The sequence below is a fragment of the Oryzias latipes genome, chromosome 3, assembly GCF_002234675.1.
Source record: "Oryzias latipes chromosome 3, ASM223467v1".
Taxonomy (NCBI): domain Eukaryota; kingdom Metazoa; phylum Chordata; class Actinopteri; order Beloniformes; family Adrianichthyidae; genus Oryzias; species Oryzias latipes.
In genome coordinates this window covers 18,838,124-18,855,776 of record NC_019861.2, presented here as the reverse complement: position 1 = coordinate 18,855,776, position 17,653 = coordinate 18,838,124, and the positions used below count along the sequence as shown (strand labels likewise).

The following is a 17,653-nucleotide window of genomic DNA, read 5'->3' as shown; positions in this document are numbered from 1 at the left end:
ATTTAAAACAGTTGCATTTACACACCAAAAATTTAGAGTAACGCAATTCCGACATTTAAAAATGTTTTTTTCATGAAGTTGGGCATAATTACGTGAATGAGTGCCTTTAAAGTGTCTGTAGTTATGTAAAATTCGCCAACGTGAGTTTTCAGTCGGAATTTTGAAGGCGACGCACAGATTTGCTTGTGTAATTGCACAACAATCTGTCAACTTTACACAAGGAAGGTGAAGATGTTGTCTGGTCTTGTGGCGAAAAGAGTGAGTTTTTCCTTGACTTACTATTTACTTGTTTAAAACACGGTTGCCGAACAGTCAGACTTTAGAGTGGGTTAAAAAGCACGTTGAGAGAGATTGTTCCCTGCTATGTAATTGTCTCGTCGACGACCGTGTTTTATCAAACCAAACAAAGTGTAACATCGTTGTTCGTACAGAAACGGAGAAGACAAAAGTAATGTCCTTGATTTAAATCCTTGATTATATGTATATGTTTTACCTAAGAATATCTTAGTTGAGGGGAATTGTTTGATGTTAGTGCTCTTGGCTTAATGTCACTTTCTGCTTGCTGGAGAGCTTTTTCAAAAATGATCAAAACTTCTTATAATTTAAAATTTAATTAAATTTTACTTTTAGATATGCTAGGCAAAGTATGAGCTATTAAAGACATTCGTGTAACATTAGTGATTTAGTGTAAAACAGTTTTCGTACGTTTTTAATAGGAAAGGTGCTATATAAATAAAGTTTGATTTGATTATTGTCCAGTAAACATTACAAAAAGTCTTAGCAAAAAACGTTTAAATGTGTAGCCCTTTTCTATCCCTAAACAAAGTTTAATGAAACGGGCTAAAAGAGTGATTGCATAACATGACATCACGTTGAAAGGTAAATAAACTTAGCTCAAAAAGGAATGGTGTGCTTGTTAGAAAAAAGTTTTTTTTTTTTTTAAAGTGCTACGCTTTTAAGTAAAATGCTTGTGTGTAATGAGCGGCAAAGCAGAAGAGGATTTAAGTTTGAACAACCAAGACATTTCAACAAAGTACCTGTTCATTTAAGATACAAGAGGCTATAAAGTGTGTGGAAGAAGCGTATACAGTCACAACAGCCTGACTCCTCCTCGTGCTGCTCATTAGCATCATTGCACACTGCTGCAGCTGGCACTTCATCTTTCATCCGGCGTTTGTTGCAAGTCGGTTTACGTGGTTGCGTTGGTCACTGTGGCTTAAGCAGTACCCCCAAACTGTTCCCACAAGTGTTCATTGATGTCGTGGTCAGAAATACCATTCCATCCTCCAAAACTATTAAATTCTGGAGGTAGACTATGACAACCCCCATACTCAGCTTAGCTACTTATCCTGCAAATTCATTTTCCTTACTTGAAAAGTAAAACAACCCAAATGTCTTTACTTATCATAGGTTTACAATGGAATACTCAGGTGTTTCTCTGATGTCCTTTTTTGTGTGTGATTCATTCCAGCTTGTAACAGGACTGTGTCAGGCATCATGGAGACCAGCCATCACAGGGATGGTTTCATCCCGTGGTTACCGTGGAGACGCTCCTGATGACAATAAGTTTGACCTGATTGAGATCCCTTTGCCTCCATGGCTGGAAAAGCCAGACGAGCCCATCAACATCAAGAGACGCCGGCTTCTTTATGAAAGTCGCAAGAGGGGCATGTTGGAGAACTGCATCTTGCTCAGGTTGATGTCAAGTCTGGTACAATAGATCCCAGAGACCTATTGTTTCAGAATTTCTCCTTACGACATCTGCATGAATTATTCTGCATGAATTCTGCATGAATTTGGGGGGCCGTGGTGCAGCGGTAGGGCGGTCGACCCATGATCGTAATATTGCAGGTTCGATTCCCGCCTTGCACGCCCATGAGTCGATGTGTTCTTGGGCAAGACACTGAATCCGATCTTGCCCATGGTGGGAGGTTGGCGCCAGTGTTTGGCAGCGGAGCCGCCACCAGTGTGTGAATGTGTGTGTGACTGGGTCTGTGACTGTAAAACACTTTGTGCCTTGTAGGTAGAAAAGCGCTATATAAGTATACGCCATGAATTAGACTGTAATTGTCCTTAGTTATTTTAGTTTTTTTTTGCAGTTTCATGCAGGTTCTACTTACTGTCGTCTTAAACAAATATTTCCTTGATAAAGTATTTCCTTAATAAAACACCGTTCCCATGATTTAGTTTTTGTATATTTTTGGACAATTGTTTGGGCTTTTTTTTTTTTCAACAAATTTAATTTTCCTCCTTTACTTTGTCGTCATTGCGAAAGGTTCTTTCATGTGCAATGAAATCATCTCTACGGAGTATCTATGAATTTCTATTCAGGGAAGTGAGTAAAGGGTTTAATGCATTCTAATTTCTTTTGTAGTCTTTTTGCAAAGCGATACCTGAATACAATGACAGAAAGTCAGCTGCTGCAGTACGACAGACTGATTAATGAACCAAGCAATGACTGGGACATCTACTACTGGGCCACAGGTAAGATATTCATTCTCTTGTTTTTTTAATCTTGTGTTTGTTAATTTCTGGGACATTTCATTTATAACTTAAAAGCTTTCTAGCTCCAGCGTGAAATGAGAATAGTTTAGACCCAAACAATAAAACTTAAAATAGCTGTTAAGCAGTCAATGGATTTTGATCTGAGACAAATTTAGCTCATACTGTAAACATGAGGACAAAATCAATTCAATTTCAAATCATTGAATGTCCATGTTTTTATAACAGTTTCGTTGTTCTCAGCATAATTAAAGTTTGGGGGTTCAAATCTTGGCTGCTGTTTTATACAAAAAATACAAATGTAGAGATCAAGGACAGTTGATTTGGAACATCAAAGAAAAGTAGAGTCATTTAAAACGTCAATAAAAAAGGTAAAATTGAGGATAAAAGCCACTCATTGTCATTATGTGAATTGTTGACATTATAAAATATTAAAATTTGTTATGTTGGCATCATTTTTTGGCAGAGGCTTCACTGTAGAGCACACAAACTTTCATCTAATTAATAATCCCTATATCGGAGGCACACATGGGCATCCATAGTAGGACATTTCAAGATTACATATTAAGAGGGACACAATCCTGTGTAGTGTCTTTATTACCAATATACAGAAAAATATTCTTATTTTCACCAAGAGCACAATTCATATTTAATTCTCGTTGTGTCTGCCATCCGTGATACTATTTTCAGATTGTCCTAATTTGAACCGAGATGATCTCCGACAGGCTCCCTGTTGTGTACCCATCTGCCTCTCTGTTTCTTCTTGGATCCAGTAAAAGATTTTAGAAGTACAAACAATATTTTGGAAAAAACAACAAATCTTGTCCACCTTCTGTTTCTAGAAGCTCATCCAACACCAGAGGTGTATCAAGGTGAAGTCATGGACATGCTGAAGGAGTTCACAAAGAACCGAAACCACGAACAGAGGCTGGATGCACCCAGCTTAGAGTATCTGGAAAAGGAAAGTCAGTGACCCTCTGGATCTTCTCCGACTCGTTACAAGGATGCTGATATGTGGAATAGATCTTCAGAAAAATACTTGGAATGTCAGCAGTGTTACTTCAGCAGCATGAAATAAAATAGATGTGAATGACACATGGAAATATATTTCTTAGCCAGCCCTTGGATTCTTTTATTTCACCATCCGTGTAGTCGGGATTGCATTTATTATTGTGAAAATGTATCGGAATTTTGTGATTCATTACTTTCAAATTTTCTTTTTGTGTGAGATCTTCAATAAATCCAAATACTAAATACTCTGTTCTGAGTCAGTATGATGGAGTACTCACTCATGCATCACATATGTAGATTGGATGAAAGGAAGGGGCTGTGATGGACAGTATCATTGCTGTGTTACATAATAAAGGTTGTTCTGTGTAATATCTATTTTCAGACTCTAGATGGCAGTAGATCACCTTTCATTCATAGAACAAAAAAGGTCCGAGAAGCAAAACTTTCTTAAAATATGGATTAACAAATTGTTCACAATTTGACAATTTAGTGACTATCTGATAAGAACATGGTTGCAGCAAATGAACCTGGAAGTGAAGTTGTAAGGCCCGTGTAGATAAATTAAGTGAAATATTTTCAACCAAGTGTGATGTTTTCGATAGAAGACAGGGTCTGTGGGGTTTTGTTTTTTTCATATTTAATTCTAAATCTCTCAGTTGGACCTATATCTCATTAAAACCCCACAAACAATGTTGGCTTAATCTTCTGCTTCACCATAGGATCATCATATTGAGAACATTTCTTGTCTGGCTGCGTGTCATGTCGGTTCAGTGGAACCTTGTACTGATTGCAGAAAGGAGATGCCCTCTGGCCAGGAGATGTGCACAGAATATCAAAGCAGATGACAAGCCAGCGTGTGAACGCACCCAGAATTATAATGCACAAGCATGATCCAAGGTGTTACACAAACAAGGCAACCTCATAAACACCTGGGCAGAAGGTTTATTTGACTTTCATACCAAGTTTAATCACAAGGAAACACCATTAGTAAGAATAATCCCCCCTCCTTCCTTTAAAAAAAAATCCTTTTGAATTCTCAACCTGTTTTAAATTAGACTGAGATGATGTCAGAGGGGTTCCCCTCTGAGCTCCCGCCACCCTCAGACCATCTGTCCTATAATTTCAATGGAGAGTGGAAGTAGCTGTGGTCAGGAACCTTAATTTAGAATTCAACTGGTTTTGTTATGGGGGAAAAAATATATATATATATATATATATATATATATATATATATATATATATATATATATATATATATATATATATATATTAGATTCAAGTTTGAGCCTGTTAAATTTTTGGTGTAACGTGATTACAAATAGTGTCCAATTGAAACTGATTACATGTTTCATCATAGATGTGTCTGAACTGGAAAAAGACGTAAACACTGTGGGTTTACATAAAAAGATTAACATTTGTGAACAGAAAGAGTCCTTTTTCACATAAGATGACCTAGATCACATGTGTCAAATTTAAGGCCCGCGGGCCAAATGTGGCCCTCCATGTCATTTATGTGCCCTGTAAAAACTAAAAAACTAAAAACTTTTGTGCTCTCACACCAAAAATTGGTGTGTATTTATTCACATCTAGGGGGATTCGGACTTGAAATATCAGATTGGGCAACTATACATTAGGACTTAAACACTGTCCACATAACCTACCCTGACAGAATCAAATGTAAAAGGGTTTATGCTAAAGTAACAAGCAAACATCTGTTTTCTATGCAGCTGTTATTGTCACTTTAAAAAGTTACAATAAATAAATAATGAGTTATTCAACATTAAGGAGTAGTTACATTTATTTTTCATTACATTTAGTTACATGTATAAGTTATATCTGGCCCTTTGAGGACAACTGCTATGATGATGTGGCCCTCGGTGAAAATGAGTTTGACCCCCCTGACCTAGATGGTACACAAGATCTGGGCTTCAAAAGTTTTTCTCAAATCTAATTATTTCTAGGTTACAGGTTTTAACTGGATCGATTGGATATCTTTTGTTGATATCACTTAAGTTTTGTCACACAAAGCTGTTTTTCTGTGTTTTTCTAGTAAATGAGCACTTTCAACAATTTCAGTCTCATCTTTACTCATTTTAACAATACAGTTGTACGGAAAATCATTTTCACAAAATGAGTTGATGTAAAATTGAATAAACTGAAATGATTATTTTGTAAATCTAGGTCAATCCAGGCAAATGGCAGTGCTACCAACCCCAAATTACAACACAAACTACTCACCATTACGGCTACCCTGGTGAGGCAAAAAAGTATTTGACAGTTACTGATTCTGCAAGTTCTCTTACTTTAAAAGATGGGAGAGCTCTGTAGTCTTCATCATAGATAAAATTCAACTGTGAGAGACAGTATAATGCAAAAAAAATATTCAAAAAAATCCCATACTTTGAATTTTTAAAAAGGAAATATGATTATTTATTTGGTCAATGATGCAGAAGTATTTAGCTCCTACAAACAAGAATTCTGTTCCTCACAGACTGGTTGCTTCTGTAACCCTTGTGCTATCCTGAGCACTTTAACATTGGGAATAGGGTCATCTAGATCCACTACATAGTGCGCTGAACCTTTTTTTTTCAATGATTTGTGATCTTCACTGGTGTCCATGGATTACATGAAATCTTTCCACTTTTATCCACCTTTGTCATGGTAGGGAGAACACGTCAAAGTAAGGGTGGGGTCATCTAAGAAAGCACAAGGGCTAATAAGCTCCTCTATCCTCCATTAAATACATGTTTTTGACACCTGTTTGGCCTGATTATCTGTATAAAACCCTAAATAGTCAGACTGCAACCTCACCACCAACAGAGCTGTCTAAGGACACCACGGAGCTTTGTGAAAATAGGTCAACTGTTGGAGCAATTATTAGAAAATGGAAGAAATACAAGATCACTAAACAATCTCCCTCCACCTGGAGTTCCACACAAGATCTCACCCGGTGGAGATTAGTTGTTCTTGAGAACAATGAGGAAACAGCCCAGAACTACACAGGGTAACTGGTCAATGAGCTGAAGAGAGCTGGGACCACAGTAACAACACTTAACTAATGGTAGCACACTTAAGTCATCATGGGTTTAAATCTGCAGAGCTCCAAAAGTCCCTCTGCTTAAACCATCACATGTCCAGGCTTATCTTAAGTTTACCAGTGACTCTCTGGTTGATCCAAAAGAGGACTGGGAGAATGTGTTTGGAGGGAAAAAATGCTGAGTTACAGCTCAAGAACACCATATCATTAGGACAAAATATGGCTAAATCTTCCAGGCATAACAATGATCCCAACTACATTCCTTGGTCAACAAAGGGCTGGCTATGTAAAAAGCATTTCAAGGTTCTGGAGTGGTATAGTCTGTCACTGGAACTCAATCCGATCCTTGTGAAGGGAGTTAAAAGTCTGTGTTGCAGAGCGAAAGCCCCAAAACACAAAACACAGCCCTTGAGAAGATCTGCATGGAAGAATGGACCAAAACAGCAGCCACCGTTTGTGATAATTGCTAAAGACCTACAAGAAATGTTTGACCTCTGTCAAAGACAACCAGGGTTAAATTACAACCTTTGTTATGGACCAAATACTTATTTTCAGCATCATTACTCAAATAAACTATTTAAAAATCATACAGTATGATTTCCTGGATTCCCTTTTGTACATTCTGTCTCACAGTTGAAATGAACCAATAATGAAAATTATATACCTCATTTTTTTAAGTTGGACAATATGCAAAATTGATGAGTACTTATTTGCCCCACGTAATAGTTTTTTACCCACAAAACAACATTATGTTTGATCTCTCCTTATCTTTAAATTGTTCGATTTGAATTAGTAAAGAAATAACTACTAAAGGAAGATCTGAGTTATGTTTCATCAGAATTTTTCTGCTTTGATATGTGCAGAATCTACCCATCTTCAAGGAATTCAATGGCAAAATATGATCCACCGCAGCTGTCACATTTGAAAGAAGAGAAACCACCTTGAAATCATACATGTAGAGGAAGCACAATTCCTGTCTCTTTCATTGCCCTGAAGCTTGTTTAGGACATAAATTCATCAGTTGCCCACACACGCCCACCCTGCCTATCTGTAGCCCAGCGCTCATGTCATCCTCGCTGCTGCTTCTGCGTCGTGACACATCTCTGTTTAATCCACAGCTCTGCAGTCACCCTCCACTCCTCTGGAATTTTGCTTTCACACGCTTTCTTTTCCTTACTACACCAACAGCTGGAGCTGAAGATTTCTGCTCAGAAGACCACAAAAGAAAAATGCTAAAAAAATAGGGACAATAGTTTGCGTAAATAAAGCATATACAATGAGGTTTTTTCAAAAGCATTATTTTGTGAAGAACAAATCAAATCTTACCGGTAATTTGAACCAAGAAAATGTTGTCAATTAAAAAAAAATCAATTTCCAGGATCCAAGTTTGCCAACTGTAAAGTGGGAGGCTTGCCGACTACAGAAAACGACAACTTTTCTAGACTGGACTTTTGTAACAGGGTTGCTAGTTTGAAATGTTCAGTTCTGCACTTTTTTATGTAGCCTACTTTAAGGCATATTGCCTTAGAAACTCAAAACAGAAAAAAAAAAAAAAAAAAAAAAAACAATTACAAAAATATTGTCCAAACTGAGAGTTTAAACTATCCAATTTTAGCGATTGTATAAAATTATTTTGATACAGAAAAATGTAAAATATAAGAAAAATTTGAATAAAAATACAGAAATGGTGAAACTTTCTAAGTTTAACCCCTTCACGCCTGATTCATTTTTCAATTATATTTAAAAATACTCGTCTATGTTTTTTCCGCTCAAGATGATACTAAGGTAAGTGGAATCCTGAATTTAATTAGTGACATACATCATAAAGGGGTTAAGCCTTTAAACTGTTGAAAAATACTGAGTTTTAAGGAGGAAAATGAGGGATTTTACTGTTTTAAAAAATCTTTTTTGGGTTCAATTGAAAAAGGCCGTCTCTAATTAGTACTAATTGTGTTTCAGTAATCTCTAAGATGATGGACTAAGGCCAGAATTTTGTATCCTGGATCAAAAACAAAAACCTTTAAAGTCTTCTGGCAAGACGTTGAGTAAGAACTCCTCCAAAATATGAGGTTATCCATGAAACAAATATTGATACCCTAAAAAGAAAAGGAAAAATGTTCAAAAACCTATTAGCATTAAAAGTCACCTACATAATGTTTCAGGCATTTGTCAATAAAATTAAGGCAAACATCTGTTCAAAAAACTAAATTGAGGGTGACATAAAAACCCCAAACTGCTATGAAAACCTCTGCTTTCAACTTACTCTTTTACCACATCTTTGGAAAATGATGCTTTTCACTTCATACCAACTTTGAAAATCAGACCCCCCCCCCCCCCCACACACACACACACAATATCTGAGGTTAAATATTTGTAATTTAAAAAAAAGAGATTTTTAAGTGTACTGTTCTCAACCTTAAATGAGGTAATTTATAAAATAAATCATAATACCACACCAGAGGCATCTTTGTTTATATACACATTTATATTTTATATACACTGTACAGATTTAAAAAATAAATAAATGACTGATATTTAACATTGTGCACCCCAAGATTATGTGACCAACAAGAGAAAAGAAGTGACAGTGAAGTTATTGACCAAGAGATATCAAAACCCAGATCAATACAGACGTTTTGTTATCTCATTGTATTTTTCTTTTATTTTTTACATACAGCACACTTTAAAATTGTTTTTAAAGTATATAACATAAAGTGTTGCTGGTTGACCTCTCTTCAGTCAGTCCTTTAGGAGAATGCCCTATAACAGAGTGAACATGTCCAGTAAACCTGTGTGTGGTATTTGGCGGAGAGAGTTGGCAGATGAGCTTTCATCTTGAGTTCTTAAAAATATACCAAACCCTGACTTATATTTACTCAACACTTAGGTTGCATTGATTGAACTGACTTTCGCTAAGCTTTTGGAATGTAATATTTGTTGGCAGCTTTTAAATCAATCTCCTGCTTTGACACATGACTCGGCTCTTGCTCATTTTAGAAGCTCCTATAGGCTCTGCTCTGACCTGAGACGTAGATAACAGTGACGCAAATGATGTGATGATCATCCTTTGTCTCACCTTTAGTTTTTTTTTTTACCTCCACCTCTCCTGACACCAGGAGAGGCAGCACATATGGCAAAGAACAAGGTGTGGCAACATTTATAAGGCACACACAGATCACTTTGTGCCAGAAAGCATGTGTGCACAATGGGGATGTTTTGGGGGAGCGCCAGATGAGATTTCAAGGAGCGGTCCTGTTTTTTTTTTTTTTTTGGTGTATCATCTTAGACTATATATGAAAAATAGAAAGGGACAAAGATAAAAGGACAAAAAAAATGTTGGTTTCAGTTTAAACAACCGATCAAGTGCACAACAATCAAATAATAGACATGTAGGCGTGGCTTCAGTGTGTTTGTAAAAATTTGTCCTGTGACCTTCACTGTCAGCTCAAGTGGAGGAGATTTCCTTTTCATGCCAAACGTCACACACTAGGAGAAAAAAGCTAACCAAAACAACAAAACATCCTGCTATTAAGAGAGGTTTATTCCAGCATTATCTCCAGAAAGTTCAGTGCTAGTCTTAAAAGCGAAATGATAAAATTTATTTGCAGATTTAAATCCACACAGAAGAAAAATAGAAAACAGTGTTTTTTTTTCACTCTCTCCTAAACTGGCAGAATTATTCAGGTACACAGCAAGACTTACAGTAAGCACAATCACACAAAGCAAAGTCCTAGTACTGACATTCACACACGCACACAATCCTGAAGACACAACCAACAATGGAATGTAGAAGTACTCCCCTCCCTGCAGATATTATTTCTCTTTTTTTTTGTTTTCCTTCATGCAACACAGGTCTATTTGGAACTCGATGAAGGTCACACTGAGGCAGTAAACACCTGGAAGACTGACCTGAACTTTATTCAGGAGCCCCAAATTATCATAAATTCCCCATCCAGTGGAATCTACAGATTCAATGTTCAGGGTTTCAGACCACACTAAAATGCAACTCTGTTGACAACTTAAAATAAGTTTGTTTGATTCGTGTGGTTTAGCTCTACTTTCTTGACAAATCCTTTTCTGGATGATTTATTGCATAAATTTGTCAATCAGTTCACCCAAATCGCACACAAATATTCAAAATAAAAATTAAAAATAAACTAAAATTTTACTTCATTTATTTGATAGCTTTTTTTCCCTCTGACAGTATTGCACCTTGGTCCCAAACAGTCACTCCTTCTCTGGCTCACATAAAATGGCATCAGAAGAACAAAAACGAGTTTTTGTTCAACAGAAGTTCAAACTTTTCTAATGTTTTTCATTTTGTAAAACTAGGTAACTGAAGATAATAGAATACTTGAACATTTCCCAAATTGAGATCAATTCTTAGCATTAAGCCACTCACTTTGTTTGAACAAGCTGGATTCAGCCTTCAAAGCAAAGCAAACGAGCTTGTAATTCAGACTTTTTCTCAGTTCAAAATCAATTTCTGCACGACCAGGATGTATGTGGGGCGCCAGCCTTTCTGGTAGACTTCTTCTTGTGTCAAATCATTTTTTTAATGCAGTTTGTGAAAGTTCATATGCAAAAATTTAGAAAAGATTACAACTCTGTATGAGTCTGCTTTGGCAGCTATATTTGGAGAGTTTTCATTATTTTAACAGATATTTTTTCAGATTCAGGAAACTTGTGTTTATGCAGTGGTGTTGCCTGGTGTGTGCCATCCACCACTGGCAATAATCTTACAGCTAACTCATGTTTTGCTTAGTACATTGGAAAGGATGTTGTAGGTCTGTGATTTGGGTAGACTAATACTTTGCAGACTTTTCTTTCAACTTTTTCTAATTGTAACATGCTGATCAATACCCTTAATATACCCAGAACAACGTAGTCTTCTGCACCTTACCATTTTTTTTTTTTGGAAGAACAAACTCATTCCTTACTTACTTGTAAATGATACAATTGGTGAATCAATTAGCTTCTTCTTTTTTTTTTTTTTTACATCTAACAAGATGTTTTTTTGGAAAAAAGATATTTTCATAATTTTGCCTACCAGACCACTGTATTAAATGCTCATATCCATCTATTTATGTTCTTTTTTTATTTGTTGAGGAACCTCATTTGGGATTACAGCACGTCACTCACAGCACGCACAGACAACAAAGGGGTTCCGACCAAAGGGAGAATTATTACAGTGTTTAGAATGAAAGGTGAAAAAGATCAAACACAAGTTGAGCGGTTCTGATCTCTTTTAAAATTCAGCATGTGCCTCTTTTTCTTGCCTTTGAGGGGTTCCTGATTTTCTTAGGAATGGTATGGGAGTTTAGGACCTGTAAAAGAGAAGCAGACCAGCCAGGAGCAGAGTGGGAGGCTCCTGCTTCCGCATCATAGGTGGGTGGTAAATGGGCTCCACAGGTCAGTGGCGGTCACACTTGTGTGCATGTTTTATCACGGTCCATCTCGCTGTCAGAGAAGATGGCTCGACAATCAGTTTGATCCTTTTTTGTTGGTAGTTTGTATTCATAGATGCTCTGATGTTACACTCTGGGAATGGTCTCAATCTTTCATGATGGAAGAAAGATTGAAGGATATCTCGGGGAAGAAATGGAAAGAGGGCACAGGGAAGTAGAGACATCAAAGGCATTTTTAAGTTCAGACAGACAGATAGAAAAGAGTCAGGTGGAAATCACAACTTGACAAGGGGTGAAATTTAAGTGTCACATAGATGAGGAGAAGGAATATCAAAGAGGCCTGAGAAAAAAGAGGTGAGACATGGTCTACAGCCCACCCCTGCGTGCAAGCAGGAGGGGCTGTATGCTGACGGGAGGGACTGAGCAACTAATGCTGAATTCTGGGGGGAAAAACATTGCAGGTAGGCCGCCTGCTGGCTCTCTCAGGCCTTGAGAGCATGCCACTGGGCCACGGCAGTGCGAGGATGACCCATCATGTCTTTCCAGTGTTTCACTTCTGCAGGGCCACTTTTCCATGAAAGGTAAATCTGCCAGAGAGACATGAAAATGTAGTTCCTCCAGTATTGCACAGGGATATGTTATTTGTAAAACAAACCTGAAACATATTGGAGTAAAAGAATATAAACTCAACTTTTCTTTTACTGCTAACCCTTCCCCTTTTAATAGGATAATAAAAGTTTGGCGCCTTAGTAGTCTCTGAACTCACGATGCTTTTGCCAGTTATATCAGTATTTTACAATGATGTATAATGACACAGAAACACTGTTGGCCTAGTTTTCATTCAAGATTTAACATAAAGGTTTAAAAAAGGTTTTTGGATTTTTATGTTTACATTTTTTTAAAATGTAATAATTATGACAGTTTGTTTTTTGATTTATAAATTTTTATTTCATCTCAACACTTTTGATCTTTGTTATGAAGCAAAAACTGCTTGATCTCAATTTTTGTAATTCTTGCAATGATAAAATGACACAATTTACTTTAATATCTGCTCCCTATAGGAGTTTTTTTACATGAAGTTACGCAAATACATGTTTTTGTAATTTTGGCATAACTCAACAGGTTAGAAGCACTTTATTTGAAGAAAAATAAAGATTTAACTTAAATAAAGATTTAACTTTCTAATATTTTATGCAGAACCTACGCATTTCTCAGTTATTTTAAAACCAACATTCCACATGCAGCTCAGAGATTAGTTAATGTTTGGTTTTAACCCTTGTGCTATCTTAGATGACCCCACCCTTTCATTGACGTGTTCTCCCTACCATGACAAAGGTGGATAAAGGTGGAAAGATTTCATGTAATCCATGGACAACAGTGAAGATCACAAATCATTGAAGAAAAAAGGTTCAGAGCACTGTCTAGTGGGTCTAGATGACCCAACTCGTAATGTTAAAGTGCCTAGGATAGCACAAGGGTTACATGAACAAATTAGTTGGTCTGCAAGATGGCGATTATTGCTTTGGGAGGGAACTTTGCAGCTCAGGAGGGAGAGCAGATGTTAGCTGATTGGCTGGTTGTCAGGTTGATATGAAGCCTGAACAGTCAGCACGCTACTATAGTTTGACAAGATTTGACAAATGAACAAATGTAAAAAAACAAATGTTGGAATAGGCACCAGGGCTTTAACTCGAGGGGACTGTAATGTTCAAAGGCGCAGGACTAAATTCAGCCAAACAGTGGTCTCAATTAGAGGCACACAGCTATGGAATACGCTGCCACAGCACATTAGGAACTGGGAAAACTACCCTACCTTCCAAACAGCTCTTAAACGATGGTTAAAAACAAACCAGTCCTGCAAACATTAGTTATTGTTGTTTTTCTGTGACTGTCTTGGAATTTTTAGACTTGCTTTTTATTGTAATAACCTTTGTAAATATTTTTACCTCTAATATTGTGCTATTTCATTGTGTTGTAAATGTAAGTGTTGATATTTTTATCCTGTCCTAGGACAACAGATGAAATTTAGCTCCTGTGCTAACTCTGGCATATTTATGTTAAAGCAGCTGCTGAAACATTGTTTAATATGCATTGTCCTAATTCAAATAAATAAAATAAATAAATAAAATAAAAGATTTTAACTCAGATCTTCCCCTAACTGTATGCGTAATAGAAGAACTTACCATCTCTTTCAATCCTCACTGATAGGGTATTTATTATAGAAATTACTTCCTATATTATATTCCTATGTCCAAAATATTTCATTCTTGGCACACAAGCATGATTTTTGCTACTTGATCGCTTTTTGTAATTTGATGTTTCTAGCTAAAACCAACAACCTGCTTATTGACAGCCCAGTGCCATGTCTATTGAACCACAGTCCAGGCAACAGTGGCTCACAGAAGGCTGCTTCCACCTTTAAAAAATTTACACAGACGTGTTATTGTTGTCACATATGCTGCAGTAATGTTAATCACCCTAATCCAATCTCTCACACGAGTTTGGCTGCAGCTGAATCGGTCCATCATGAACTCCTGGAGAGGTGTTAGATGTTGCTCTTTAACAATCAATGGTGAAACTGTAAAAAAAATGAAATACTTCTGTCTTTTACCTCAAACAGGATTCGAGTTTTAAGTCCTAAAGTTGCAACTGTTGTTGCTGTTGTTTTTTTGTTATAACCTCAAATGTGTCTGGTTTATAGTATACATTTATGGTATCTCTTTACAAATGGGGTCCATGTGGGCTTAGCAAGATACAAATCAATTTTATTTTGAAAATTTGTTTTTGATTTTGCTTCTTGTATCACTGTCCTTGCTCTTCAGGAATTTCACTTTGAAGAAAAGTGTGTATCTTTTATACAGTTAGTTAAATGACAAGGACTATGAATAAATAATACTATTTTAGTTTTGCTTAGCTGACTTCATTTAAATCTAAATTTTTGATATTTTGCTCCTTCATTTGTCCAGACCAATATCTTAGATGTTTCTGGTTTTATGAAAATTAAAACACTTTGAATTATTTAGTCCTTTCTGGTCGTGGACTTGCAATGAAATAAAAGGGAAAGATTGAGCTCCTGTCAAGAGAGGACTGGTTTATAGACGTTTTTCTTATTTATTTTTTGAGCCTGTGAGTTGTAGATTTGACTACATAGACAGCACATGCCACTTTTTATAGTCTTTTGGTTGAAAGCCCCAAATTAAAGCTGAAAGCTAACAATTTAAGCAGATGTTTAGCTGTTTCTTTTCACGGGTGCAGAAACTACATTTTTATTTTGTCCTGATCCAGCAGGTGTCAGTAGCGACTGCTTTAACAATCTGATGAAGCTGATGAACTGTGAGAATTACAGAAACACAGAGGAAGACAAGAAGCAGGAAGAGGTAAAGAAGGGAAACGGAGATACCTTTCCAATGACATCATTGCGACTGAGTCTGTCCTTGTCCATGACAGTGATAATTATGGTGGTCTCCCTCAGTACGTGGGCAGGCACGTCAAAGGGGAAGGAGTCATTGAAAACAGGGTTTAGACAGCGTTTCATTACCGCTGTCTTCTTCTTCTCCACACGCTTATCCTTGTTCATCAGCCACACTTTTACATAGGGGTCTGAGGACAGGGAAATTAAGCAGTAAGAATGCTGTTTTGTGTTACTTTTTTCTTGTAATTGCAGTTATCAAGATGAGCATACATGAAAGGAAAGAGAAACAACAGGTCATACCAGAAGTGCCACCAATGTCCATGGCTTTCAGATTGCGGGCTTTGATGATGCTCACAGTGATGATGTTGGCTGTAGGGTTGTAACACAAAGAAACCAGCAGATCTCCTCGACTCCCCTGCAGACACCAGAGCAGCAGAAAATTGTTAGCTCATCATCACAACCCCCCTTTTTTTTTTTTTTTTTTTACTTTTTTCTCCTTTCAGTTGCCTGCTGTGCATCTCTGCTTTCTCCTTCAGCTGTCTGTGTTTTCTCTGTCTACCTGTCAGGCTCTCCACAAACCCTCCAGCCCTTCTCCCATCAGCTGCCACATCTCCTCTGGAAACATCACAGCAGCCAGGAATGACATCATGCATTCTGGCCCATTTTTCCTTCGCCTCCGCCTTTGCTTCCCTCCTCCCCTTCTACTTCTGTTTCGCGTCTTTCCTCCAACCCAACCCCTGAACACCCTCACCACCACCTACTTATACACACACACACACTTACACTGCCATCGCTACATGGTTTCAGCTCCTTCCAGAAAGTTTGCATGTTGGCCAGGTCCAGTTTGTTGAGGGGGATGGATACTTCTCCTATAGGGTCATTCCTGCTGAATCGGTCGTAGTCAAGAACCTGCAGGTACAGAGTCCTCTGAACCACCTTTTCATAGGGAAACCCTGATGAAAAGACACACATGATACAGTTCCTGTTGGCAGCAGTAATGTGCAGAGAAAATTCAAAACGTGCACATTCTGACAAACACTTTTTTTTAATCATACCCTCAAACAGAAAAGTCTCATTCCAGTGGGGATTCAGATTTTTTCTTTTCACTTTCGTCTCGAGTTTGTGCTTCTTGTCAGGCAGCAGGTACAATTTAACAAAAGGATCTGAAGTTCCAGAAAAATCCTTTGCAGGCAATTCCTGACCCTTGAGGATTTTGACAGTGAGTGTTGAGTCTTGAAAGCTGTAGCCCACGCTGAACTGAATACGACCCAGCTTCTCACACACCGGACCCTCATGCTCATCCTCCTCTGAGCCTGGAGACAACTAACATGAAGAAGAGACGTCAACCTCACAATAGCTTTAATGCAAATGAGCTTTGAATCCAAATTTCAAAGAAATGTAAAAAGAGAAATTATGTTCTTTAATTATTACATATTTTTAGAAATCTTGTCATCTTCATTTTGATTTCAATTTTAAATCCTCATAACAACTTAAATAAACCAAGAGTTGAAATATTTTGACATGTTTCAAACATTTGACAAAAATAATGATCAGAAATATAACTGCAACCAGCTGTAATACATGTTTGCATTAACACTGTATTTGAAAGACTCCTGCAATTTTTATCTGTCTATTTTGTGATCTTGAAAGTTTACACATTGTGTTTAAAAGACAAAAATTGAGCAGATATGACGCATACTGATTTTGCAAATTGCAAAGATTAAGCCCACATTAGCCCCCAGAGACTACAAAATTGCCTGTTTCTAAAAAAATTGCCCCTCTCACCCTTCTGCGGGTGGTTTCTCACCCCAAGCTCAGGTCATCTACCAGAGGCCTGGGAGCTTGAGGGTCCTGCGCAGTATCTTAGCTGTTCCTAGCACTGCGCTTTTCTGGACTGAGAGGTCTGAAGTCTTTCCTGGTATCTGTTGTAGCCACTCCTCCAGCTTGGGGGTTACTGCCCCGAGTGCTCCAATTACCACAGGCACCACTGTCACCTTCACTTTCCATGCTTTCTCCAGTTCTTCTCTGAGTCCCTGGTATTTAATTGATTGATTGATTGATTGATTGATTGATTGATTGATTGATTGATTGATTGATTGATTGATTGATTGATTGATTGATTTCAAACATTGTAGTCAAAGCAAGAAAGAATTCACACAGATTTATGAAACTCATTACAAAAATTATGAAATGCATTTATAAAAAAAAAAGAAAACAAAAAAACATAAATCACATTTGTTTAATTAAATAAAGTTATCATTAACTAAAGACATGCTGAGCTTG

The 17,653-nt window shown here is 37.2% G+C and overlaps 2 protein-coding genes across 5 annotated transcripts in view; one reads left to right on the top strand and one right to left on the bottom strand.

Moving 5' to 3' along the window:
• The first annotated feature begins 135 nt into the window (after positions 1-135).
• sdhaf2 (succinate dehydrogenase complex assembly factor 2) lies at positions 136-3,763 on the top strand. The gene is made up of 4 exons (XM_004067025.4): positions 136-258; positions 1,472-1,695; positions 2,375-2,484; positions 3,345-3,763. Exons 1-4 carry the CDS (start codon positions 232-234, stop codon positions 3,473-3,475), a joined length of 492 nt encoding a protein of 163 aa, XP_004067073.1. The 5' UTR covers positions 136-231; the 3' UTR covers positions 3,476-3,763.
• Positions 3,764-9,538: 5,775 nt separating this feature from the next.
• LOC101166118 (synaptotagmin-7) overlaps positions 9,539-17,653 on the bottom strand; it is a 100,185-nt gene continuing 92,070 nt past the window's right edge. For all 4 annotated transcript variants that reach the window (XM_020713656.2, XM_020713661.2, XM_011489545.3 and 1 more), the window contains 5 exons: positions 16,426-16,693; positions 16,154-16,323; positions 15,671-15,785; positions 15,359-15,558; positions 9,539-12,545 (listed from right to left, as the gene is read on the bottom strand). In XM_020713656.2, the coding sequence (XP_020569315.1) occupies positions 12,441-12,545; positions 15,359-15,558; positions 15,671-15,785; positions 16,154-16,323; positions 16,426-16,693 (858 nt within the window). In that variant the 3' untranslated portion in view covers positions 9,539-12,440. The remainder of the gene's footprint in view (positions 12,546-15,358; positions 15,559-15,670; positions 15,786-16,153; positions 16,324-16,425; positions 16,694-17,653) is intronic.